The sequence below is a fragment of the Lutra lutra genome, chromosome 18, assembly GCF_902655055.1.
Source record: "Lutra lutra chromosome 18, mLutLut1.2, whole genome shotgun sequence".
Taxonomy (NCBI): domain Eukaryota; kingdom Metazoa; phylum Chordata; class Mammalia; order Carnivora; family Mustelidae; genus Lutra; species Lutra lutra.
This window is the reverse complement of record NC_062295.1, coordinates 364117-391302: the sequence shown is the minus strand read 5'-3', so window position 1 is coordinate 391302 and position 27186 is coordinate 364117. Positions and strand designations below refer to the sequence as shown.

General features: G+C 53.1%; 1 protein-coding gene across 6 annotated transcripts in view; it reads right to left on the bottom strand.

Moving 5' to 3' along the window:
* Window positions 1-25824, bottom strand: part of RAB11FIP3 (RAB11 family interacting protein 3) — a 76897-nt gene extending 51073 nt beyond the window's left edge. For 2 of the 6 annotated variants that reach the window (XM_047712948.1, XM_047712951.1), the window contains exon 1: window positions 24680-25630. In XM_047712948.1, coding sequence (XP_047568904.1) covers window positions 24680-25324 — 645 coding nt within the window. In that variant the 5' untranslated portion in view covers window positions 25325-25630. Of the gene's footprint in view, window positions 1-2326; window positions 2343-24679 lie in introns of those variants that run through there. The other 4 variants (XM_047712949.1, XM_047712950.1, XM_047712952.1 and 1 more) reach the window with 4 other exon arrangements.
* Between the last annotated feature and the right edge of the window lie 1362 nt (window positions 25825-27186).

The following is a 27186-nucleotide window of genomic DNA, read 5'->3' as shown; positions in this document are numbered from 1 at the left end:
GCCCTGTGCACAGCTGCTACTGGCTTAACCAGAACAGTGCTACTTAGCTGCCTGTTAAGGAAAGGCTGGAGGGTGGGCTGGTGGCAGCAGGAGCGTAAGGGCACGCCCACAGCAGGCAGTTAACAGAGGAGGCCCGAGGAATGCTCAGATTCTGATGCGCCCTGATGGAGGGCCATCGGGGTTTCCTGAGGATCAGATGTAAGGTGAGAGGAAGAGGCCCGGCCCACGTTCCTGGCAGGGTGGGACTAGCCGCTAAAATCACCTAGTAGATACGTGACCACTGAGGGTTGCTGAGAGCATACTGATTCGGACTGGGTTAGAACTGTAAGTTAATTAGGGCTCTGGTTTTGTTCATCTCTCATATAAACAATAACTGAAGGGGGTGCTTCAGGTGGCTCAGTAGGTTAAGCATCTGCCTTGGGCTCAGGTCATGATCTCAGGGTCCTAGGATTGAGACCCATGTTGGGAATCCCTGCCCAGCGGGGAGCCTGCTTCTCCCCAACCCCCCCCTGCCTCTCCCCACCTCTCCTGTGCACCCCCTTGCTCCCTGCTCTCTCAAATATTATAAAATTAAATAAAATAAATAATAATAATAATTAAGAGTCTAAAAGTATGAAGGTTCAGTGTTAAATGAGATTTTTGTTTTCTCATTTGCATGTTTTTATTTAAATGAACGTTATCTGCCATTTTTTTCTTTTCAAATTTCTTATTATTGCTTTAAGGGCAATACCAACCAATGAGAACAGGTTCTTTTTTCTTTTTTAAGATTTTATTTATTTAGGGGTGCCTGGGTGGCTCAGTCGGTTAAGCAACTGACTTCGGCTCATGCCATGACCCCGGGGTCCTTGGATCAAGTCCACATAGGGCTTCCAGCCCCACAGGGAGTCTGCTTCTCCCTCTGACCTTCTCCCCTCTCATGCTCTGTGTCAAATAAATAAATAACTCTAAATAAATAAATGCAATTCTCTCTGTGTCAACAAAATAATAAAATCTTAAAAGAAAAAAAAAAGATTGTATTTATTTAAGTAATCTCGACGCCCAGCATGGGGCTCCACCTTACAACCTCCAGATCAGGAGTTGCACACTCTTCTGACCAAGCCATCTTGGTGCCCTTGTTGAGAACACGGTCTTGATTCACATATTACAAATGCTAAGATTCCTCCTATTAGAAAGTTCTTTGGTAAAAGAGAAAGTCAAACACTCTCTAAGTGCTGATTAAGCCTCACTAAATGGTAGTCGTCTTGTGAAATGCATAAGTGGGCTCCTTCAAGGGGGTTTTTAAAAATAAAATCACCAAGAGGAAAGTGGCCTTTTTCTCCTCACCAGCCAGAGTGAACCACGTTGATAAGGAAGAACTCTCACAAAAGGGCTTTCTGTTCCCTACAGCAAAAAACTCCAGCCTTGTTTCTCCCGGGGTCCAGCAGCATAAACCAACACAGCGTGCGGGAATGAAATGACACTGCAACAAGCAGAGGGAGCCTGGCGAGAATGGGAGGCCGACGCTTGCACAGCTCATCTCAGAATCACACCCACAAGAGACTGTGCCCCTGTCCCCTGGTCCAGAAAGCCACCCGACGAAGCAGCCAGGCAGAGCAGAGGGTAGCCCGAGGGGGCTGCCCTGGGAACCCAAGCACAGATGAAAATGCCTTCCACCAGCACATGCGTGTGCCTTCCAGCAGCTCGGCAGAAAGGGCTGCTCCCGCAGCGGGAATCCGGGGGGCGTCCAAACACGTCGAGCGCGCAGAGCCGAGCGCGCAGAGCCGAGCGCGCGTAGCCGAGCGCGCGTAGCCGAGCGCGCGTAGCCGAGCGCGCGTAGCCGAGCGCGCGTAGCCGAGCGCGCGTAGCCGAGCGCGCGTAGCCGAGCGCGCGTAGCCGAGCGCGCAGAGCCGAGCGCGCAGAGCCGAGCGCGCAGAGCCGAGCGCGCAGAGCCGAGCGCGCAGAGCCGAGCGCGCAGAGCCGAGCGCGCAGAGCCGAGCAGAAGACACCAGCTCCTACACAGAGCCCAGCCTTCTGGAGCACGAGCAAAGGCTCCAGAATGAGAAGAGAGAAAACACTTTCTTTATTCAAAGCATGTGTACCCGCACCCATCCTGTCCCCGTTTCTCCTTGAGAAAAGCTAGACAGGGCACAGGACCCAGTGAGGCGCCCTCTACAGAGACGTTTCAGGTCCAAACTCAGCCTCCCCCCGAGCCGTCTCTGGCCTCCACCGAGCCGTTGGTCAAACAAGCCTCCTGGTCTGAGGTTACAGTCCTCACCCACGACACAGCATTCCCCGAGACCTGCCAAAGAGAGGCCCCCACTCCTGCTCCGAGTTCCGGTGCTCCCACCTGCTCGGGAGGACAGACGCTCCTTCACAGCCAAGTTCTCAAGCTCACAGAGGGGAGGCTCCGAGCGCTCCTCTGATTCCCACCCCCCAGAAAGCACATCTGCCACACAGCTGGGCCCCTCAGTCTACAGCATCTTGGGCAATCCTGAGTTTGGCCAAGGTTGGAAACTCCAGGAGTGACACTGCAGCCCTACCGGGGGTCCTGGCCCACCCAGGACTTGCTGGGACGCAAGCCTGCGGATGAGACCTAGCCCTGCCTTTTAACAAGTACTCCGGACAGCCCGGGCCTCTGGAGCTTGAGAGAGGGGCGGAGGCCCAGTCCGGGAGGGCTTCGTCGGGTGAGACAGGGCATAGGGCTAAAGGAGCCGAAGCCTGGCTTACCTCTGCAGCTCCCCCCGCCGTCCCCGAACTGTCCCGCCGACAGAGCAGCAGGAATACGAACCCATTTCCACACAGCAGGGTCACGCGGGGAGCCTGCTCTTCCAGACCGTGCACTGGAGCCTGCATTCCTTCCTCTCCGAGCACACACGTCAGAACCACATGCCTGCTGACCAAGGACGGTGTTACTCCACCGGGAAGAGGGGATGGGGCCTGGGTGTGCGCAGGTAGGTGCCTGTCTGTCCAACAGCAGGACGTCGGAGCCGCACAGGGCCAAGTGCTCCAGGCTGGGCACCGACCAAGTCCCAGCTCACACTGGGGCTCCTGTACCTGAACTCAATCAGTAGCGGAAAGCAGAGTGTCGGGAGTAGGGACTGTTTTATTACTACCACCAGACATTTCACATACGTCATTTATTCTGTCACTTGCCTACACATGGGCCTTTAATCAGCAGCATCTTACTGGGGGGTGGACAGGCGGACAGTTAGATTCATCCCAACTGAGAACACACTCCCAGCGCCTGTTGAGACTGGGGAAGATCTCATGTCCTGTGGCAGGCATTCTAGAACATTTGTTTTTTAATAATGGACGAACAAATACGACTTTAGCTCTGAGGAACACTGACCCAAGAGGGTCTTCCTCTGCTCTAAAGGAGCCTGGACCAGGAAGACAGTGGCTGGGCATGGGCGGAGTGCCCGCTCTTGCCTCCTCTGGCCCTGCCTCACCTGGCAGCTCTCCAGCTGTGCCACCAAGGGACACAAGAGAGCCTCCTTCCCCATCAATAGATAGCTTCCCCTGGGTGGCTGGTCTCCGGCCCTGACATCCCCAGATTCAGCACATCTCCTTTGCAGAAGGCAGTCTTTCTTCCATTAGAAGAGAAGGGTCTTCTGAAAGTCTTGGTGAGGAAGGCACATCTTTGACCCGACAGACAACGGGCAGGATCCTGGAGGCAAAGCAAGATGCTCTCTGTGGGCAGAGAGCCATCATGATGCCAGCCAGGCCTACAGAGAACAGCAACGTTATGTGGTCCTGGGGAAGAAGGGAGGAAGGGGGAGGAAGGAAGAGGAAGGGGAGGAAGAGGGAGAAAGGAGGAAGAAGAAGGCAGGGAGGGAGGGGGTAAGAAGAAGAAAGAAGGGAGGAAAGTGAAGAAGGGAGAGGAAGAGAAAAGAAGGAGGAGGAGGAAGAGGGAGGAAGAAGGGGGGGAAGGAGAAAGAGAGGAGGAAGGGGAAGGAAGGGGGACAAAGAAGGGAAGGAGGGGGAAGGAGGAAAAAGGAGGGAGGAAGGGAGAGGAAGAAAAAGAAGGAAGTAAGAGGAAGAAAAAGGAAGGAGGAGGAAGAAAGGGAGGAAGAAGGGAGGAAGGAGGAAGAAAAGGGGAGGATGAGGAAGAAAGGGGGAGGAAAGGAGGAGGGAAGGAGGAGGGAAGGGGGAGGGAAGAGGGAGGGAAGGGGGAGGAGGGGGAGGAAGCTGCCCTGACCCAACCTCCCCGTACTTCTTTTTTTTTTTTTTTTTAAGATTTTACTTATTTGACACAGAGAGATCACAAGGAGGCCGAGAGGCAGGCAGAGAGAGGGGGGAAAGCAGGCTCCCGCTGAGCAGAGAGCCCGATGCGGGGCTCGATCCCAGGATCCTGAGGTCATGACCTGAGCCGAAGGCAGAGGCTCAACCCCCTGAGCCCCCCAGGCGCCCGCCTCTGTACTTCTGATTCTCACAGATGGCACTTCACCCCCCAAGGTGGCAACCGGCCCAAGGGTTTTAAGGCACTTAGTCAGTCTTCCGTAAGCAGAAAACCTACACAGAAACTTACGGTCTAAAGATGTTTTCCAATTTTGGAAACCATCTACGAGCTCACCATGTCCTGTAATAATACACAGGAACAACACACGAGAACGACGTGCAACACACAACCAAGGAAACGTACCGTGTTTTCACAACGTGCCTCTCTTTAGGGAATCAGAGGGTAACAGTGAGCGTGCTACTCACACCTACAGAAACAGGAACACGAGATTCCTGCGAAGTAGAATAAATGACTTTCACACAGTAACAATCACATAGACAACAACCAAAAGGAAAATAGAGTCTGATCTGTTCAGAGGGTCCTAGATAACCAGACATGGCAAAAACGAACATGCAAAACCACAGATAAGGAACAGAGCCCCCTTTAAAAGACAGAAGTATTGACTCCTCCTACCCCAATTCCAACAGCCCACAAACCATCGCCTCCTAGGAACAAGGAAATGTATTTCCTCATTTCTTCTGGCAACTCCACACAAGGCCAGCACAGAACTGAGGACAGAGTGGGCAACCTGCAGGGCCCACGGCTTCCAGGAACCCCACATCACCCTAGGGCCAAGTCCTGGGGTCACGAGCCACAGACACATGTGCAGTCCATTCTAAAGTTCCCCTGGGGTGTCCGAAAGGGGGTTAAAGTCCAAGGAGCATGGCTCTGCAGACAGTGAGCCCTCAATCGCACTGACTTAGTCTTCAAAGAGCACTCTCCCAGGGACATATGCTCAGTCCGGGAGCACGCAACTCCTGATCTCAGGTTACACCTCCGAGCCCCATGTTGGCCGCAGAGAGGACTAAAGAAACAATGGTCGGGGCGCCCGGGTGGCTCAGTGGGTTAAGCCTCTGCCTTGGGCTCGGGTCATGATCTCAGGGTCCTGGGATCGAGCTCCGCATCCGGCTCTGCTCAGTGGGGAGCCTGCTTCCCTTCCTCTCTCTCTGCCTGCTTGTGACCTCTGTCTGCCAAATGAATAAATAAAATCTTTAAAATATAAAAATAAAAATAGAATAAAAACAATGGTCAGTAAACTTAAATATACATGTACATGTACGTGTATGTAAATAAGTAAATAAATAAACAGCAGTCCTCAGATGTCAGGAAGGGTTTACTGCTCAAAACCACCTGTGAAGCAGGCTCCCCTAGGGTCCTCATTTAGAGAGAGGCCCAAAGGGGCCCTGGCCTATCTTAAAATAACCACCACCCTCTGTCCTTCAGCCTTCCGCCCCTCATTCTCCACTGCACGCCCCATGCCTCCCACTGGACTTGACACTGCTGTTCTCCCCAGGTCTGCACCACTGGTCACTGCTGGCTGGTTCCCAGCGCCACTCCCCTCTTTTCCCTTGAAGACAGACCTCAACCCTTCCTTTACTCCTTTAATTCAGCAAGCATCTAGGCGCGCCACTACATGCCAGGCCTGCTGGGCACCTTCCCCACGTGGGTAGGAATGGAGACAGAGACGACAAATAGGAGAATAAGTAAAATACGGAAGCTGTTAGGCTAAGTGCTAAGGAAAAGAGTAAAACGGGGCAAGGGGAACTGAGACCCCCACAGGGAAGGCTGCATGTCCTCACACTCAAGGTGAGTGCAGTGTCTCCAACAGCCCCCCGCAATGCAGCCGACTCAAGCCACCTGTGATGCCTCCGCTTGCCCAAGCCCGGCACCCCACACAAACACCGCTAACAAAGGGCTCTTCTTAAACAGGGACATGGGGACACTGGCTGCCACAGCCAGGACCATGAAGAGAACGGCATCGTGCAGAGCAGAATAGATGGAGCCAGACCTGAACCATGCTGTCGGGAGGCACCCACCGAGGGCGTGTCTGTGTGAGATGACACATGTCCTTTATTCCTGGAGCCACAGACCGTTCCCCTCTCACTGCTGAACTCAGGCTGTATCTCCAGCCCCAGCCCCAGAGGGCACTGCGCATCCCATGCTGTGTTCAGAAAAAGGGCTCCTGCCTCCCCACCGCTTCCTCCTGTCCCAAGGCCCAGGCCCTCCTGCCTCTCCCACACCTACATTCAGCCCTAGAGGTCACTCCAGCTCTGCCCCCTCAGGGCCTGTGTCTCTAGCGCCTGTACTCCACCTCCTCCAGCCTCTGCCAACCCCTGCGCTAGCCTCCTGCCTCCTGACTGCTCTCCCCATCCACTCCTGCCCTCTCCCCAGGGGCCCTCTTTCTAAACAAGAGACCGTATCACCTACCCCTCGACTTAACCCCTTTAAGGCCTTCCAGAGACTCTGGGACTGCAGACCCCTGCCCCTCCAGTTCAGTGCCCTCTCTCCTCCCACTCAAGACTCTCCCCACGGCACCTCCGCCTGGGACCCTCCCTCCTCTCCCAGCCCTTGCTTCACTAAGCCCACTCCGCTTCAGAATGTGGGCTGAGAAGTTACAGAAGAGGAGAAAAGAGGAGGGAAGAACCTTCCCTGAGGGAAACTTCCCTAACTAGGTCGGGTTCCCTGTTACACAACCTCAAATAATCTCTGCTTTTGTTCACGGCATTTGTATCGGCTGGCAGTGCTGGCAAATACCTGTTTAATACCTTAAGAAAGGGCAGAAAATGTGCCAGTCTTGCTTATCATCTGTCCCCAGCACCGAGGACAAGGGCTGGCCCGTGGAAGATACTCAAATGCACACTGGCCAGGTGGCGAGAGGCTGAGCCAGAAGTGAAGCCCAGTTCTGTGTCACTCCAAGGCTCCGACCACATGCAGCCGAGGGAGGGACAACGACCCGTCCGAAGCCGAGCACAGCAGAGCACGCGGCCGGCAATACATGGCCAGCACACCACGGGCCGCAGACCGTACTCCTCAGAGCGGCTCGCAGGCACCCAGCTCCCCAGCACCTTGAGTGTGATGAGTGCGACCACCTGGGGCCACACTGGCAGGCACAGTGGCAGGAGACGCAGGCCACACGGCCGCCTCTCAGCTTTCAGGGACCGCCCTCTAGAGGAGTAACTGGAAGCTTCTGCCACAACAGGTGAGTGATTTCCAGAAGCCCAGCCAAGGACACTCTGCCTTGTCCCTCTATTACCTACTTGGGGTGCCACGGAAAAGCTCTGAAATGCTAAGAAACCCTGACTCGACTCCTAAATATCTACAATTCCAAAGCCCAAGACAATAACCTCACATTTCCCAGCACAAAAATTAAGCCTGGCCGGAAGTTAGGTATGTGGAAAGTAACCTGTAGAGCCAGAGGTATAATGGCACTACTCCTAGCAGAGAAAAACGAAAAACAGATGCCTCGTACGGCCATGTGGCGGAAGATTCCAGGATTACAAAAACCTAATCTACATGGACGTTGTCAAAATACGGAAAGTTACACAACAAAATGCAAGATAAGGCAAGCTAAACCAAATCATGTGTTGGCACAGATTTCCCACAGTCAGTATTTGGGGGAGAAGGGAAGGGGGTGGCAGTCTGTGTCCAGACCTGGCCCCCAACTGTGTGATGCTAACAAGTCCTGCTCCACTCACCACACAGGACAACAGCGAGGCCAGTGAGAGAAGCACCAAGTCTGTTCTGACAGACGCCTGTGCCGGACGTGGGGGACAGGGAGGGGCTCCAACAGAGCCCAGTGCGCTGAGGACCCAGCTGCTCTCCACCCCGTCCTGGAAGTCCACGGGAAGAACACTGCTCTGCTCGAGGCAAGGCCCTGACAATCCGGAGAGGCACGGGGCGCATTAGACCCTCACTCAGAGTAAAGGACAGAGGATGTGACGGCCGCCAAGGGAATGCCAGATGACCGGCCCAGGAAGTGAGAGGGGCAGCAGTGTCATACCTGGACCGAAAGGCCTGGGTGAGGATCTGACGTGGACCTGAGGCAGGAGGCCGAGTCAGGGCAGACCCGCAGAGCTGCTCCCGAAGCAGGACAGCGGCCCAGCGGTGGGGAGATGAGCCCCGTCACGAGAACCGGAGCCAGGACACAACCAGGGAAGTCCCCGAGCTCGTGGACAGAGAGAACTATTGGCAGGTGCGTAGAAGACTAAACCAGTGAAAAGGTCCAGTGACTCCAGGAAAAGCCCGAGGCTGCGTTAGAGAGCAAAGGCAACCGCAGCGCGCTCCCAGCTCCCAGCGTCAGCTAGGCAGGCTGTCTGCACTCAGGACCGACGCAGAAGGCCTGTCTCAGCCAGACCGGGGCTAGCTAGCTACGTGGGAGAATGAAGGAGGCGGAAGGAAAGCACGTGGGTGCACCTTCCACAGGAGAGAGTCCAGAGGAAGTCCCTAAAGCTGGAGAAAACAGCCAGAGAAGGCAAGAGCCAGGACGGGGAGAAAGGGCTGTGAGGGGACTGCGGCAGGCACTACACCATCGGACGGCTGAGGCTCTACACACAGCAACAGTAAAACTAAACTGAAAGATAAAATTGAAGTACCAAAAGACAGCGGAGCCAGCTGAGGCTACCGAGTAGCAGGGCTGTGTCAGGAAGAACGGGCCAGGGCACCTAGGGGCTCAGTCAGTGAGGCGTCCGCCTTCCGCTCAGGCCGTGGTCCTGGGGTCCTGGGACTGAGCCCCACATCGGGCTCCCTGCTCAGCGGGGAGTCTGCCTCTCCCCCTCCCGCTCCCCACTATTCGGGCCTACTCTTTCTCTTTCTCTCAAATAAATAAATAAAATCTTTAAAAAAAAAAAGGAAGAATGGACCAAGGTATGTGGTCCCGGCATCTTCTCTGTGTTCCTACCAGACAGACGGCAGTGAGGACAGAGGGCAGCCCTGAGGCCGGCCTCCCGAGGGGCCAGCAGGGGCGGCCCCAAGGAAGCACTTGTGAAACTGTCAGAACAAACACAGCAGAGTGAGGGACATAGTGACACGGAGACGTGACTGGGTCTTTAAAGAGATGCAAACGTTTTCTAAACTCTCAAGAACGGCAGCTCTCTGGCCGAGACCCCAGGACCAGGAGCAGCAGCATCGCCTGGAACTGGTTAGAGACACATCTCTCACCAGACCCCACTCAGACAACACAAACCAGGCACTGCGCGGTGTGCCCAGCAGTCACTTCTGACAGGGTTTCCAGGGGATTCTGATGTGTGCTAGCTCGTGCCATCAGGCGACAAGCTGGACACCTCAGCAGTTAAGACCGCTGTTCTCAACCAGTGCTCAGGGTCCCAGCGACCCTCATGTCCCAGGTGTTCTGCAAGACCAGATGAGACTTAGGACATTCCCAGACATTCTGCTTTCTTTGATCGCCCCTCATGAATGCACAGCGGAGGCTTCCCCAGGCTGTGTGACTCCACAGACTGCTTGCAGAAGATGCAGGAGTCCCGTTCACTTCGATGCAGTCAGATATTTAAGACACTTGCAAAAATGTAAAACAATGCCACCCTTCTCACTATTTCAGATACTAGCATCTTTCTTTGAAAAATGTCATCTGGGGACGCCTGGGTGGCTCAGTTGGTTGGACTGCCTTCGGCTCAGGTCATGATCCCAGGGTCCCTCTTGTGATCTCTCTCTCTCTGTCAAATAAATAAATAAATAATCTTTTTAAAATAAATAAATAATAAATTTAAAATGTCATCAACATAAACATGTAAGGGATTTTTTTAAATGATTTTATTTATTTATTTATTTATTTATTTATTTATTTATTTGACAGACACGGATCACAAGTAGGCAGAGAGTCAGGCAGAGAGAGAGGAGGAAGCAGGCTCCCCGCTGAGCAGAGAGCCCGATGTGGGGCTCGATCCCAGGACCCTGAGACCATGACCTGAGCTGAAGGCGGAAGCTTAACCCACTGAGCCACCCAGGTGCCCTGTAAGCTATTATCTTTAATCGACTAATAAAAACGTATTTCGTGTATTTTTTCAGCTTCACTTCCTAAGAGAGTCCAGATCAACAGATATAACTCACATAAACAGAAGCGCTTTCGGGTCCCGATAACACTGAACGGTGGGTAGGGTCTCAGAGTTTACGGACCAGCAGCCCAAGGTTTCGACAGGTCAGCGAGGACTGACCATCACCAGGGTTTCGACAGGTCAGCGAGGACTGACCATCACTAGAAGGTCAGAACACATACTTGACTGTATGGAAAACACGTCCTACCTCAGTGGCAGTGATAACAGGACCAGTCACAAATAGGAAATTAATTTTTAGGCGCCCTAAGTCTTTCTAAGTTCCCATCATGTATTTATTCAAACATTTATTTATCGGTTCGAACCCTATCCATAGAGAAGGGAAAGAGAGCTCTTTATCAACTTCCTTTTGAGAGAATCTGTACACTGAACAGGATACTTACATCCCTTGATAAATAAGAATATGGTCTCACCTTATAGCTGTTCTTAACTTCCCGTCTCAACCCCTGTGTCGAAGGGAAGGGTACTCTCGACCCTGTGCGATCCATGAACCAGCAAGCACCACGCTGGGTGCTGCGTGACTAACCCGGGAGCCTGTGTCCACGCGGAACACGCCTGTCACTTGTGTGGGAACGGAGGGTGTTTGCTTTCTGTTGGTTACTTTTAAGATCCATAAAAGCCGCACGATCTAACATACACTACAAGACAAAGTACACGTTAGCATCAATGCACTTCCCACATTGTTAGTTCTTTTTATTTTGAAATATGTGAAATCCACTGTAAAATTTAAAGAATAATTTGAGGGGTGCCTGGGTGGCTCAGTGGGTTAAGCCTCTGCCTGCGACTCGGGTCACGATCTCAGGGTCCTGGGATCGAGCCCCTGCATCGGGCTCTCTGCTCAGCGGGGAGCATGCTTCCTCCTCTCTCTCTGCCTGCCTCTCTGCCTACTTGTGATCTCTGTCTGCCAAATAAATAAATAGAATCTTTAAAAATAAAAAAAATAATAAAATTTAAAAAATTTTCAAAAATGAGTAATTCGAAGGACATTTGCTATCCCTCCTCTACACGTACCAATCACTAATGTCCTTCCACGTTTGCTTCCCATCGCCTTCTACACGCCTGCACTTCTGTGCAGAACTGTTACAACTAAGCTGCAGTGGGGGGCCTGGCCCGCTCAAGCGGTATATGGTGCAACTCTCGATCTCAGGGTTGTGAGTTCGAGCCCCACAACGCATACAGAGATCACTTAAAAATGAGATCTTTTTCAAACATAACTAAGCTTCAGACATCGCCGTGCCTCCCTAAACGCTCCCAGCATGTACTTCCAAGGAATGAGGACCATCGTCCTACATAAAACCATTATGACACCCCTGACCTCAGGTAATCATCTGTCTTCAAATTTCCCCAATTACCCCAATAGCGGCCTTCACAGCAGTTCTGCTTCCTTTTAATCCAGTTTCTAACTGAGAACCAGGTATTACTTGTCACAATTCCCCTCCTCTGTCTGGAAGAGTCCCCAGCCCTTTCTACAACGCGCATTTTCAAGCGTCCAGAGCACTGTCGAGTGCCTGGCGGTCCGGGTTGTCACGTTCTCTCTCACTACCCGACGTCAGAAACAATGCCGCCCGCCCCACCACACCCCTACCCTCCATCACTGGGAAGTCAGCGCAGATCACGCGCGGTCAAGCGGACTTGGGCAGACCCGTCTGTTGTCGAGTTCTCCTTTTCCGTTTGGCTCCGTCATCTGTGGAATGACACTCTGGAACGCAGCTCCCTCTGTCTCCTCCCTCAAATGTTTACACCGTGGTTTCTGACAACCACTGGCCATCCTCCCTCGAATCAATGATTACCTTGGTCTCACAGAACACCGATGCAGGAAAACAATACACGAACCTCCACGTCTCTCGCCTCCTACCCTGGAGCCCATTTGTCAGTAAGGTCTGTAAGGAGCCACGCGCCTTTGGGCCGTCACCAGGACTGTGTGTGCCACAGACTTTAAACTCAATGTACCCTTATCATCATTACTCTCTTTTGGTACTCCCAATGTCCCAGATTTGCCCACTGGGAACCCATTCAAGCTGCTCCATTTCTGACATGTCCCCATCAATTTCTGAACACTTCCTTGCTTTCTGGTACAAGATAATCCAGGCTCACATTAAATTTTGCCCACCTCAAACCTGAAATAAGGCATTTCTCTGAGGATCCCTGGTTCCTTTAGTGGGGAATGGTGTCTGCAACCATGATCTGGGGGTTAGGTGTACCCACTGCTACTAATGTCACTGCTCCTAGACCCTCTCTGAGAACAGAGCTAGATTATTTGATTATTTTACATCATGTCTTCCTACTGATACCCTCAGTTTAAATCCCAAGACAACAGGGTTCTCCTTCACCTTCTCCATACCACTTAGACCCTTTCTGCTGGAGAAGCCTGGTTCCCAGCACCTGCACACGCATTTGTTCTATCCGACACACACCCAAAGTGACTTCAGAACTAGTGTTGATCTATTAACGAGCCTACTTCATGATAAGTTTCTTTGCAGCTCTTTTTTTCTTCTGAATACAACTCGCTAAAGGTATACAGAGTACTGTGTTCATGGGACTTGAATTAATCCTTCCCATGTGGTTATGTTATTAATTCGATATACTTCCAGGTTCATTCAATTTGGTTTTCTTTCTATCATCGTTATCTTAATTTGTTTTTGAATACATGGAGTATCTGGATGACCCAAGGTCAAAGACACAGAGGCATCTGAGCAGCTCAGTGGGTTGAACGTCTGCCTTCAGGTCAGGCCAAGATTCCGGAGTCCCAGGATCCCAGGGTCAGCCCTGCATCGGGCTCCCTGCTTAGCAGGGAGTCTGCTTCTCCTTATGACCCTCCCCCTGTCCCATGCACACGCACACACTCTCTCTCAAATGAATAAAATCTTAAAAAAAAAAAAAAAAAAAGGCAAAGATACACAGACTCAGACAAGTTTCTCCCTCCCATATACCATAAACCCTGTCCCCACCCACTTGGGTAAATTACTTAAATTAGTTCCTTGTCTATCCTTCCTGCATTCATTTCCTCTTCTTTGTAATTTTGCTTTCTCCCTTTCCTCCCTCCACCTCACCTCCTTACAGCCAGCTCCCGCCGGCCCAGCCCTGTCCTGGAGCCAGTGACTCTTAAACCTTGATGAGCTGAGGATCACCGAACCAGGAAGACAGGTGAGGAGGAAAAGCCCGGTCTGGGGGCCATCAGGTGTGGTTTGTTTCTTTCCTTCTTTTTTCTTCTTTACAGTTTATTTATTTTTAGTAATCTCTACACCCAGCATGGGGCTCGAACTCACGACCCTGAGATCAAGAATTGTACACTCTTCTGACTGAGCCAATCAGGTCCCCTGAGGTGTGGTTTCTTTCCTTTCTGTTTTGTTTTGTTTTTTTTTTTATTTTTAAGATTTATTTCTTTGAGAGAGCAAGTGAGCAACCCCGACATCATGACCTGAGCAGACATCAGGAGTCAGATGCTTAACTGGCTGAGCCCCGCAGGCAACCCATAAGGTGTGGTTTCTTAATTATGCTTATCAAATCTCTTCATTTGAGCCAAGTCCCACACTTAGGGCTCTGCACCTCAGATCCCTCTTTTCTTTTTCTTTCTTTCTTTTTTAATTGTGATAAACCAACCATTTTAAAGATTACAGCCTGCGATATGAAGTACGTCCACAGTGTTGGACGACTGTCACCGTCCTCCATCTCCGGGACTTTTCCAACTTCCCACTAAGCGTGACCTCCCCTCCAGCCCTTCCCCTGACCTCCCCTCCCCTTTCTCACTCTCTGGTCTGACTCCTCTAGGAGCCCCCCAGCAGAGGGTCACACACCCACTCTTTCTCACCACGATTCTGCACACGGACTTGTCTGCTCTTCCCACTTACTGCATCTTGGGCCTCCCTCCCTGCCAGTGTGCACAAACCTTCCCCTTTAGCTCTGCAGCTGCACCCTATCCCGTGAACAGACCTCGCTCTTCTTGGACAGACACTGACAGTTTCCATATTTCATTCACAGACAATGCTGCAGTGAACACCTGTGTATCTGGTACGTTTTACTTGTGGAGGGACATCCTCAGGGTAAATCACTGGAAGTAGGACAGTCAAGCCAAAGGGTCAGTGTGTGTGCAGATACTGCAAACCCCCCTTGATAATGAGGCCTGTACCACTCTGCACCCGCACCAGCAACATGAGGGCACGTCGGCTTCCCAACAGCCTCACCGACAGAATGTGTTCAAGCGTTTCCACTGTTGCCAACATGATGAGGGAGAAGTGCATCTAAGTGATGTAATTTGCATCCGTCTTTCTCATCGTGAATGAGCGTGAGCGTATTTTCACATGTTTACTGGCCACTTGTGTATCTCTTCCTGTGGGACGTCTTCATATTTTTTATCCATTTTTCTACCAGGTTTTTGTCTTTTTTCTTCTGATTTTAAGACTTTATTCATTTATTTGACACAAAGCTAGCACAAGCAGGGCATACAGCAGAGAGAGAGGGAGAAGCAGACTCCCCACTGAGCAGGGAGCCCAATGTGGGGTTCTCTTCCTCCCCTGCCCCTCCTGCTCGTGCACACTCACACATACACACTCTCTAAAACAGTCTTCTAAATAAATACAGATAAGAAATTTAATATTACAATATAATCATTAAGCAAAAATATATGTGTGTGCATATATGTATGTATGTATACGTGTGTGTGCGTGTACGATTAATCAGTTCGCTGGCAGGCAGCTTAATCAAAACAAAAGGTTTACAAACGCCCCTAGCTTGCTCATGGCAGTAAAATGCCAAGCACATTATTTTGTTACCCCACGGTTTAGTGCAATAACGGTCTTTACAGTGCCGAACAATTCCTCTTGTCCAAACACATAAACCACCTACCTATAAACAGACTTGCCAAACAGGTGCCACCCATCATGCACAGCCTAAAATGATTAAACTTGCTTAAAGAGAAACCAGAACAAATGATGTGAAATGAAAAAGAACAATGACTCCGTGAAGCCTCTGACACTGACATCAGTGACGAGCTCCCAATGCCGCGTCGCCCCAGCGCAAACAGGGCTATTGGCACTGAGCTCACTTCTGACTACAGCATGAAGATTTAGCTGTGGGCACAGAAGGCTCTAAAACTTTGGTAAAAAATTTTTTAATCATCCAACAAAAGAAAAAGTAAAATAGATTATTTAACAAACTAGAATCCCAAGAGCTGTATATTCTTAAATCCTTCGAAGGCACAGGTCTTTAGAAAATTACTTAGCAGGGGGAGCCTGGGGAGCTCAGTCAGGGAAGCATCTGCCTTCAGCTCAGGTCGTGATCCTGGGGTCCTGGGAACGAGTCCCGCATCAGGCTCCCCACCTGGTCAAAGTGGGGCCTGCCTCTCCCTCTCCCACTCCCCCTGCTTGTGCGTACTCTCTCTCTCTCATTCTGTCAAATAAATAAAATCTAAAAAAGAAAAGAAAAACAAAATTACTTAGGCTTTGTTCTCAGATTTCAGCATTCAAAAGAAAAGGGGGGGGTGCCTGGGTGGCTCATTTGGCTCAGCACCCGACTCCTGATTTCGGCTCAGATCATGATCTCAGGCTTCTGGGATGGAGCCCCACGCTGGGCTCCACACTCAGCGGCAAACCTGCTTGAGATTCCCTCTGCCTCTGCCCCTCCCCCCACTCATGCTCACACGCACCAACACACACGTGCTCTCTCTCCCTCCCTCTCTAAAATAGACAAATAAATATTTCTTAAAAATTAGCTAGCATTTAAAAAAAAAACTAGAAACAGCTAAGATTTTACAATTTTAGAAGTATCTAGAGTTTCAAGTCATCAACATACAGACACTATGTGCATAAGGGGCTTCTGCCCTACTGTGACACTGGTCATCATGCTCTATTCAAGCCAATAATGCTAAAATGTTACTTGGCCCTTCAGTCTGTCTCACACTGAGTGTCATCCACACTACCAGATGCCCACATATGTCCCTGCAGAGGAGGGGGTGGCACCCGTTCAAATCCTGCCACTGTGAGCCCAAGACTGAGCTTGCCCAAAGAGAGGCTTAGAGACAAGGAGCCAGAACACCTGTCCGAGCGGCACAGACAGAACGTTCGATGTTAACTCAACACTCGCTCTGGTTTTGAAACTTATGACAAACCCAAGACCACCACAAAATCACAACCAGAGTAATACCAACTTGCCTAAAATTGCCTAAATATTTGGATGGAAGGGGCACCTGGGTGGTTCAGATGGTTGGGCATCCACCTTTGGCTCAGGTCATAATCCCAGGGTCCTGGGATCGAGCCCCACATCAGGCTCTCTGCTCAGCAGGAAGCTTGCTTCTCCCTCTTCCACTCCCCACTGCTTGTGTTCCCTCTCTCACTGTCTCCCTCTCTGCCCAATAAATTAATAAATAAAAATCTTAAAAAATATATATTTCGACAGAAACACAAAACTGTACCTTCTGGAAAAACTTCTTTTCCTCCCCAACCACGACACTGAATCATTTATCTACTGGTCTCCACTCCTGCAACTGCAGGGCCGTGCTTTTCCCCAGAAGTTCTCAGAGTTACTTGTGTTAGGAGACACTGAGGAAAGCACAACGCCCACCTCGTAGGCAGCCGTCAAGAATCACACTCTTAGACTATGCATTTCACCAAACACCAACACGGATCGACAGTCTGTCTTTGATAAGCATCTGAATATGTCAATTCAATGTTCTGTGACAGTACATTAAAGGAGCGCCTGGGTGGCTCAGTGGGTTAAGCATCCAACTTGGGTTTCAGCTCAGGTCATGATCTCGTGGTCCTGGGAATGAGCCCCACGTCGGGCTCCCTGCTTATCAGGGAGTCAGTCGGCTTGTCTCTCTCTCTGCTCCTTCCCTTGGCTCCCTTTCTCTCTGAAATAAATAAATAAATCTTTTAAAAAAATTAACTGGAAAACCTGAGTTTCTTTAGATGTATTCTGTAAATTGATCTAAAACATATAAGTATCTTATCTTTATTTTTTTTTTTTTAAGATTTGACAGAGAGAGAAATGGAGACAGTGAGAGGGAACACAAACAGGGGGAGCGACAGAGGGAGAGGGAGAAGCAGGCTCCCCATGAAGCAGGGAGCCTGATGCAGAGCTTGATCCCAGGACTCTGGGATCATGACCTGAACTGAAGGCATACACTTAATGACTGAGCCACCCAGGCACCCCAAGTATCTTATCTTTAGAGTGTAATTTTTGGGGCACCTGGGTGGCTCAGTAGGTGAAGCGTCAGCCTTTGGCTTGGGTCACGATCCCAGAGTCCTGGCACTGAGTCCCACACCGGGTTCTCTGCTCATCGGGAAGCCTACTTCTCCCTCTCCCACTCCCCCTGCTTGTGCTCCCTCTCTTGCTCTCTGTCAGATAAAATAAATAAAATCTTCAAAAAAGGCCGGGGGGACACCTGGGTGGTTCAGTGTTAATAAGCGTCTGCCTTTGGCTCAGGTTGGGATCGAGCCCCGCACTGGGGGGGGGGGTGTCTCTGCTCAGCGGTGAGCCTGCATCCCCCTGTCTCTCTGCCTGGCTCTCTGCCTACTTGGGATCTCTATGTCAAATAAATCTTTTTCTTAAAAAATAGTGTAACTTTTATTTCTAAAGATTGTAATGGAATTTTTTACCAGATTTCCTTTTTATACTGTTTGAAATTTATAATACATATATAGGCACTACTTTCCAAGACAAAATAAAAATCACTAACATTAACAAAATTTGGCCAGTACCTCAAATGAAACCAACCCCATTCCTACAGACCCTCTCGCGCCACACAAATACAGCTTCCCAATACACACATGTACACATGCAAACAACTAGAACTAATTTTTAGGGTTTCCTTCAAGACTCTTCCACATGGGTAATTTTTACATAGTTAAAACCATGGTATACAGGGCGCCTGGGTGGCTCAGTGGGTTGGGCCTCTGCCTTCAGCTCAGGTCATGATCCCAAGGTCCTAGGATTGAGGCCCGTATTGGGCTCTCTGCTCAGCAAGGAGCCTGCTTCTCTCTCTGCCTGCCTCTCTGCCTACTTGTGATCTCTCTCCGTCAAAGTGAATAAATAAAATCTTTAAAAAAAAAAAAAAAAGCTGTGGTACATATACCACTCTCCTCGTCTCAGAAGCACTAATCAGAAATACTTCTGGGACTGTCATTCTCACTTTTAAGGGCTACATAACAGTGTTCAGGGGATCCCTAATTCTTCTGCCCGATATTTCAATTTTTTTTTTATTGCAATGTCTTTATTGCATTACTAGAGCAAGTTGGCCAATTTTTTTTTTAAGATTTTATTTATTTATTTGACAGAGAGAGAGAGAGATCACAAGTAGGCAGAGAGGCAGGTGGTGGGGGCCAGGCTCCCCACCAAGCAGAGAGCCTGATGCAGCACTCAATCCCAGGACCCTGAGATCATGACCTGAGCCGAAGGCAGACGCTTAACGCACTGAGCCACCCAGGCGCCCCCAATATTTCAATTTTAACAGATGTTTAGACCCTGTTTCCAGAACTTAAAGTAAGTGTAAGGTAAGCAATCCATCGGGTTGGTGCCACTGACAGCCTGATCTGGGTGGTCTACACGGAATTAAATTCCTCCTGTATGTCAGATCCTATGATGGAGTAACCCCTTGCAATTCTAAATCCTTCTGGAAAAACTAAACTTTAGGTTTCCTTTAGGCAACTGGTATCAGAGATCTCCAATTTCAAAAGACAGGTCAAAAAGTGGATTCCCAACAGGAGAGATGGGACTTGGACCGTTTTTGTGCAATGAAGCATTTATGACATATATATTAATTTACATTTAAATACTTTGTAGCTATCTCTGGGAAGTGAGATCACAAAGGATTTCTCTCACTTTGCTACTGATATCATTCAGTTTCCTCTTTGTAAACAATGAACATCCGTGATGTAATTTCGCTTCTATCCAGAGTGATCTCAGCTGTGTACAAATCTCTGTGGGGATGTGTAGAAAAAGGTCTGGAAGGAGACGCGCTACAATGCTAAAAGTGTTTCTCTCAGAACAGTGGGTTCATTGGTTATTTTTTTGTTTTACATGTTATATCACTTTGCATTTTCCAATTTTTTAATAATAAGCCTGTATTACTTTTATAATATGAAAAAAGCCATTTTAAGACACTAACAAAGTTGTGTGTGATCCAAGCACGGAAAGGAACGTCACGTGCCTTTCAGCAGTTCCTTCGACACGCAGACCCAGAGCCGCGCACACACCCCACACCGGCTCCCACACCTGTGTGCGTTCCCTCTCTCACGCAGATGCACTCACACTCAAATTCAAGGCTAGGAGAGAAACGGGAAGGACACTGCCTGTCCCTAGGAACTTCCAGCTGCTCACCAGCAGGGGTGCGGGATGCAGAAGCAGGGAGACCTGAGCATCGACACTTCCCTCAGCAGCCTACTTACACAAGCGCCGAAAGGGACGATGCCTACAAGGTCACTGGAGGGCGTCCAGCATTTCAATGTGTAGGTGCTCTGGAAAGGATCAGAGACTATCAAGATGGAAACATGTATGTGTGCGTAATCTCAAAATGTGGAGATAATCTTTATGATTATTAATTCCTTTGAAAAATAAAGCCAGGGAGCCTGGGTGGCTCAGTGGGTTAAGCCGCTGCCTTCGGCTCAGGTCATGATCTCAGGGTCCTGGGATCGAGTCCCGCATCGGGCTCTCTGCTCAGCAGGGAGCCTACTTCCCTCTCTCTCTCTCTCTCTCTCTCTGCCTGCCTCTCTGTCTACTTGTGATCTCTCTCTGTCAAATAAATAAATAAATAAAAATCTTAAAAAAAAAAAAAAAGAAAGAAAAAGAAAAAGAAAGCCAAAAGAAACGAATCCTTTCCTACAATGCTCCTCGACTTGACTTTACAAATCCTTTTAGGATGAGCTGGTCACAGCTACAAAAGCATCAGCCCTCTTGACGTGGGAAACAACGGCAGAAGAAAAACTATAAAATTTCCTTACTACCTAGAACCCCACTGACAAGTCCTTGAAACATGCAGAGTGACATTCCTCCAGGGCCTCGATGCTGACACTGCTGAGGGCCAAAGGCAATCCTAGCCCAACCCCTCTTACCTCCTCCCCACCCCCCAACCCACCCTGTAAGTCTACTCTAACATACAAAAACTCCTTTGGAAACTCCCTTTATCTCTACCCCTGAGATACATGTTGGCAATCATCCCCCAAGCACGTGGCCCACTGCGACACACACCTGAAGAGTCTCATGACTCAGGTTTTATTAGACGGTAATAAATGACCTTTACCCAACAAGGCTAGCCCCCTCAAGGTCCTGGAAACCTTGCTTCCAAAATTCCTCAGAGACTTAAGCTTTTCTTAACCCCCTCCCAACTTGAAAGTAATATAATGGGCCACTCGTCACCACCCCAGTGCAGCTTTCTGCCCACGGGTCCTGGCCTCCTGCTTTAACAAAACCACATTTTGGGGGGGGCGCCTGGGTGGCTCAGTGGGTTAAGTCTCTGCCTTCGGCTCAGGTCATGATCTCAGGGTCCTGGGATGGAGCCCCGCATCTCATTGGGCTCTCTGCTCAGCAGGGAGCCTGCTTCCTCCTCTCTCTCAGCCTGCCTCTGCCTACTTGTGATATCTCTCTCTGTCAAATAAATAAATAAGATCTTTTTAAAAATAAATAAATTAATAAACAAAACCACATTTTTGCGCCAAAGGCATCTCGAGAATTCTTTCTTGGCCATCGGCTTTGAACCCTAACATTCTTTCCTACATCCCTCTCGGTATGAAGGGGTAATATGATGAAGACTCTTCAGAAATGGTTGAGGTCTTAAAAATAACCTATCCCAACCTGGCAACTAGCACCTGGGTGGCTAGGACCACAAAGTCCTGTCCCAGCAAGAGCAACGAGAAAACTGCCCCACAGTCCTTCCTCTCCTTCCCTCTGCTGACTACCGCCAGCCCCGTGTCCCATTACCCCACATCTGATCTACCGCCAGATGATGTAAGGGGACCCCCACACACCATGACACGGCTAAAGAAAGACGGACACAGCAGCCGTCTGTTTTATAAGTAGGAGCTGCTGCCATGAAAAATTCAGGTAATCGGCCTCAATAATTTAAAATTCCTCCTTCACACACAGGTTACTCAACATGCTACCTTTGTGTACCTGACCGTACCGAGAACAATCTAGCTGCTGTCATCAAGAACGGTAACGTGACCAGCCTGGGAGCCTCACGCATGCCGTATTTTGAAATCTCACAGCGGAGAGTACAGAGACTTAGGGTCGTTGCTGCTGTTACCCACCTTATCTCTTCCCAGGGCCTCTGAAAACCCTGGCTGTCTCAGGCAGAACCCTTATCTCTTACAGACGTGGACTTTGGGGCAGACCGCGAGGTTCTCGGTCAGGCTCACGCTTCCCACACACGCGCAGGTGGGGCTGCGCAGAGGCACGGAGACAGCGGAGACTGTGCGGCGGCCTGGGATGGGCGTGTCACTAAACTGCTCCCTCTACTTCTGGGGTGTTCAAGGCTTTTCGTTTTAAAAGTTTAAAAATACTCATCACGAGGTAGAATTCCTCAGTTTTCTTTAAAACTACTTCACTATCGGGGCACCTGGGTGGCTCAGTCGGTTAAGCCTCGACTTGGGATCAGGTCAAGATGGGGGGTTCCTAGGATTCAGGCGGCAGTAAAGGGCTCTGTGCTCCGCAGGGAGTCTGCTTCTCCCTCTCCCTCGCCCTCCACCCTGCTCCGGCACATGTACACGGGCTCTCTCTAATAAATAAAATCTTTAAAAATAAACAAACTACTCCACTATCGGACAGTATTTTTTCTCTTAGCTCCTCTATAATGCATTCTGACATCAGACTTGGAAAAAGCAATCCTGAGTCATAATAAAGGCCAGCAAAGCTCACACACGGGCCCAAAAACCAACCCCTCATCACTCTGTAAAATATCCGTTCCAAAGCAAGAACTCTCCTCCACCTTCCCAGAAAGCTTGTCCAAGTCCAGGTACGGAGACGATCACGCCCAGGACCGCCTCTTCCAGAGCAGTCTCAGACAGCAGGGTGGGGATGCCACAGATCTCCCCATACACAGCCATCCCCCCAAACCCCAAGTCACCTGCGCTTTGCCCCCAAATTTAAAATTCCACCAGGAGGGGCACCTGGGTGGCTCAGCGGGTTAAAGCCTTTAACTTCGGCTCGGGTCATGATCCCGGGGTCCTGGGATCGGGCCCATGTCAGGCTCTCTGCCCAGCAGGGAGCCTACTTCCTTTCCTCTCTCTCTGCCTGCCTCTCTGCCTACTTGTGATCTCTGTCAAATAAATAAATAAAATCTTTAAAAAAATAAAATAAAATAAAATAAAATTCCACCAGGAGACGGGTACTTGGGTGGCTCAGGTTTCGGCTCAGGTCATGATCCCAGGGTCCGTGCCCTCCCTTGCCCTCCCCCTCTCTTACTTTCCCTCATCGGTGCACGCTCTCGCTCCCTCTTCCCACAGTAAATAAATAAAATCTCAAAATTCCACCAGGAGCTATCAGAGCAAAGAATTCCGATTCATTTCTACTTGGTGATTACAAGAAAGCTTTTTCCCACTGTGATGAACACGGACAGTTACAAAAGGTGTTTCTCAAATGAAAAGGACTTTATGGGAGTCTGTAACACGAAACTCTGGAAGTATTTTCAGAGACCGAATCTAGTAACCTGGGAGCCACCACAAGGCTGTGAGCTCATCCCTGCTCGAGCGCAGACCATGCATGAGGGCTTGCGAAATTATTTATCCGTCCCGGGCTTCCAGTCCCTGCCTGCAGGGAGAGATGGAAAACGCCTGCCTGGGGCGTCTGGGTGGCTCAGTGGGTTAAGCCTCTGCCTTCGGCTCAGGTCACGATCCCAGGGTTCTGGGATCGAGCCCCGCATCGGGCTCTCTGCTTGGCAGGGACCCTGCTTCCTCCCCTCTCTCTCTCTCCGCCTGCCTCTCCACCTACTTGTGATCTCTCTGTCTGTCAAATAAATAAACAAAATCTTTAAAAAAAAAAAAAAACAAAAAACAAACCCTGCCTACTACCGCCCCAGAAACAGTGGCAACCCGGAGAAAACACACCTGAGCTTCACGTAAGCCACAGAGTGCGGTCTCAGAGCCAGGTCCGGGCAAACAAGAACAAGTGGCCGACCTCCCTAGCAGCTGTGACTGGTGTGCGGAGGAAGGCTCTGTCTGGAGAGAAGGCACGAGGATGCCCACGGTGCTCTGGAGGCCAGCGGCACAAGGGAAAAGCAGGAAAAGACACTGGCCCAGCAGTCGCAATCCGTGCAGCCCACAGGGCACGCGGTCAGGCACACAGCTCTGTGCCCATCAGACTGGGAGGTGGGGCCGTCGCAGCAATGTCTTCCCCACAGACCAAACACAAGCAGCTCTGACCCCGCCGGGCCGACAGGGACATGCCCATCCTCCCGGGCTGACCACTCAGCCCAAGGAGCCGTGAGGGGGGGCCCACATCTTCACCCGGACAGCTCGGCGCCCTGGATACCCGTTGGTACGAGGATCCCTCACGGAGGTTTCCGCAGGTCACAAACCACACCCTCAATACCAGGGGGTGAACTGCACCTCCTCTCCTGAAGCCTTCGCGGCTGGACGGCACTGTGCACTCGAACCCCCACTTACAAGTGTCTGCAGTCAGTGCAACGCGAACACCAGCAAATCAGCGTGCCAGGGGCCCTGCAGTGTCTCCCGCGACCCTGCGTGAGCACCTTTCTCTCAACGCAAACTTCCCCAGGAGCTAGATCCAGGCCAAGGACTGATCCTGACACCCCTCCTCAGCGGCCGCCCGCCACCCATGACACACCGCACTGTGCACTCGTCACCTGTCTGCACCTCTGGCTCCCGCAGGAGGCGGCGCGCGGACGGCGCTGGGCTCCTGGTACTCTGCGCCCTGCTCCCGCGCCCCTTCCTCCGCGGCCAGTTTCCTTCCGTCCCGCACTCAGGGGTAGCACGGAAACTTCCCGCCTTCGCTCAAGAGCAGCCGAGGCCAAAGGCGCGCCCGCCGCGCCGCCCAGTGCGCTCAGAGCAGCAGGCGTCGGTTCGCACGATAACCAGCGGCCAGCCGCGCTCGGGCCTTTGCGGTGCCTTCAACCCAGCGGCCCAGGACCCTCAGCTCGGGGACTCGCTGGGCCCTGCTTCACTGCGGGGCCCTTCGACCCGGGCCCCTCTACGCGTGGCCGGGAGCTCCCCCCGCGGGCAAACACGCAGCCTGCGCGGCTCGGGAGGACCGGGCGGGGGGAGGGGCAGGGAGAGAGAGTGAGTCTCCCCAAACCCGCGAGCGGAACGTCAGCGAGCCGGGCCGAGCGGCCGACAGAAGCGAAGACAGCGCGCGCTGCCGGGCCGCGGAGGCCCCGGCCCGACGCAGGGCCCGGGGGCGCCCGCCCGGTTACCTGCTCTGCCCCGTAGACCGTGGCGAACTGGACGAAGTCCTCGATGCGGACGAAGCCGTCCCCGTCGCCGTCCAGGGCGTCGAACACGGCTCGAAGGCGGGGGCCGTCCTCCGGACACGCCGCGGGCTCGCTCGGGAGCGGGCAGGTCTGGCTCAAGTCCGAGGGCCGGTCCGGGTGCCCGGGACCCACGTCGAGCGTCAGCTCGCCCACCGCGGGCGAGGGGAAGCCGGGGAAGAAGTCGGCCTCGCCCCTCACGTGCCGGCTGTGCCTGGAACCCTGCACGCGGGGAGAGGGGCTCTCCGGGCGAACCGGGGCTCCGTGATCCGCTGGCTCCTCAGTCCAGGACAGAAGCGGGCCGAGTTCCGGCAGCTGCCGGCCGGGGTCCGCGCGGGCGGCCCGGGCCGGCAGCAGGTAAGAGGTGCCTGGGCCCGAGGCAGGCGCCCAGGCGCTCTCGGGGCGCGCGTCCGGCCCCGGGGCTCGCCCGGCGCTCAGGTCCGCCCGGGCATCGGCGCAGGCCGCGGCCTCCGGGGGGCCGGGCTCCGGGCGCGGGGCGGGGGCGGCCCCCGGCCGGTCGGGCCCGCCAGGCTCGGCGTCGGGGCACGGGCCGCCCGCGGGGGAGGCCGGCCGGCCCGGCTCCATCTTCATGGGCGCGCCCCCGGCCGCGGCGCAGGCCCGCGAGGCCAGTGGTGCGGCGGGCGGCGCGGGCGGCAGACAAAGGCGCTCAGGGCGCGGCGGCGGGCGCGGGCATCCCCGCGGCGGCGCGGGCGGGCGCGCGCGGGGCGCCCGGGCTGCTCGGGCTGGCGCTCGGGCCCTGCTCCGCCCTCGCCCATCTTCGCGCGGCGCCTCAGCTGCCCTCGGCCCGGCGGCGCGGCGGGCGCGGGCCCATGGCTGCGGCGCGGCGGGCGCGGGAGGGCGCTGAGGCGGCGGCGGCGGCGGCGGGGGCGGGGGCGGCGGGGGCCAAGCCGGCAGGCGCCGCGGAGGCCTCTGAGGAGGACGGCGAGGAGGCCGCGGAAGAGGAGGCCGAGATGCCCGCGGTACCCGAGCGGACGCCGCCGCCACCGCCGCCGCCGCCGCCGCCGCACGCGCCCCGCCTTCCGTCGGGCCTGACGTCAGCGCGTCGCGGCGCCCGCAGGCCCCGCCCCTCGCGGGCCTTCCTTAAAGGCGGGTCCCGCGCGGCTCAGGGGCTCGCGGCTGGTGGCGGGGTCGCGGTTGTTGGTGTCCTTCCGGCGGGCGGGTCGGGTGTGGTCCGGCCCGGGACCCGGGGCCGGGGGTGTGTATCACCGCCCGGGCGCGCGCGGCGCGGTGGGTCGCGCGGCGCCGGGCACGGGGAGGACCGCCGGTGGGCACCTGTCCCGACAATGGCCGGGTCCCGCCTGCGCGGACGCCGGAGCGCGGGGCGCGACCCTGCTGGGCCCGGGGGAAGCGCGCGCGGCGCTGGGCACCGCCGGCGGGTGTCGGGTGGACGGCGGCCGCGGCGCAGCCGGCGCGCTACTGCCCTGCGAGCGCGAAGAGCGCCCCGCGAAGCGCCGGCGCCTGTCTTGGACCCAGCACGAAGCTCCGTTCCGTGGGTCCTCGCGGGCCGCCGTCGGGCCTCCCCAACACGGTCTCGGACCGCTGACGTCCGCTTCTCTAGAGGTCGCCGCTGCCCGCGGGGACGCCGGGCGCCCGAGGCGCGAAAGAGGAGACTTGCTGGTTAGGAGCAGGTGAGCCGCGAGCCGCAGGCGGGCGAGGGGCTAAACTTAGCCTGTAACGACGTGTGTCGGGGGAAAGCGTGAACTGGTATTTTTACCGGCCGTGGGCCCCGGCACCAGATACGTTTCGTAAGCAGCTCTGGCAAGAGCCGAAGGAAACCGAACCTCCGTTTCCAAGTGTGCCGTGGAACAGGCGGTAATTACGTGAGTCACCCCCCGCGACAAAATCCCAGGGCTCGCAGGACCAGAGTTTGTAAGGTCGGCATTGGGAACACAGAGCCAAGGGATCCTCCTCCCCAAATTTATCAGTTCCTTTTGGGCGCTGCGTGCTCTCCTGAGGAAGATGTTAAGTCCAGAGGGAAAAAAAAAAAAAGAATCGTCCCCAGTTTTGGCGACAGCCTGATATCTAGCCGATGCGCTTGGCCGGACGTGACTTTCAGAGGTAGGTGCAGTGACGTGTCAGCCTCGCTCCACAGGAGTGTCAATGTGGGCGGAGGAAGGAGGACAGGAGCCCTGAGGAAGCAGGACTCCTGCTGCTGCTGCTGCTGCTGCTGCTGTGCCACCACGGGAAGAATCTGCATGGCCTAGGTGGCTGACAGGTCCCCGTGGAACCCCAGCATGCGTGGCATGCACAAGCCGGTTGTGAAACTAGTGCACCTGGCCGGCTCGGTCAGCAGAGTGTCTGACTCTTGATCTTGGGGCCTGGCGCTGGAGTCCCACATTGTGTGCAGACATTACTAAAAAACTTGCAAGTTCCCGGTCAGGCGCTCCAACGTCTCCCAGCATCCCCTCCCAGCATACCCTCTTTGGCCTGTG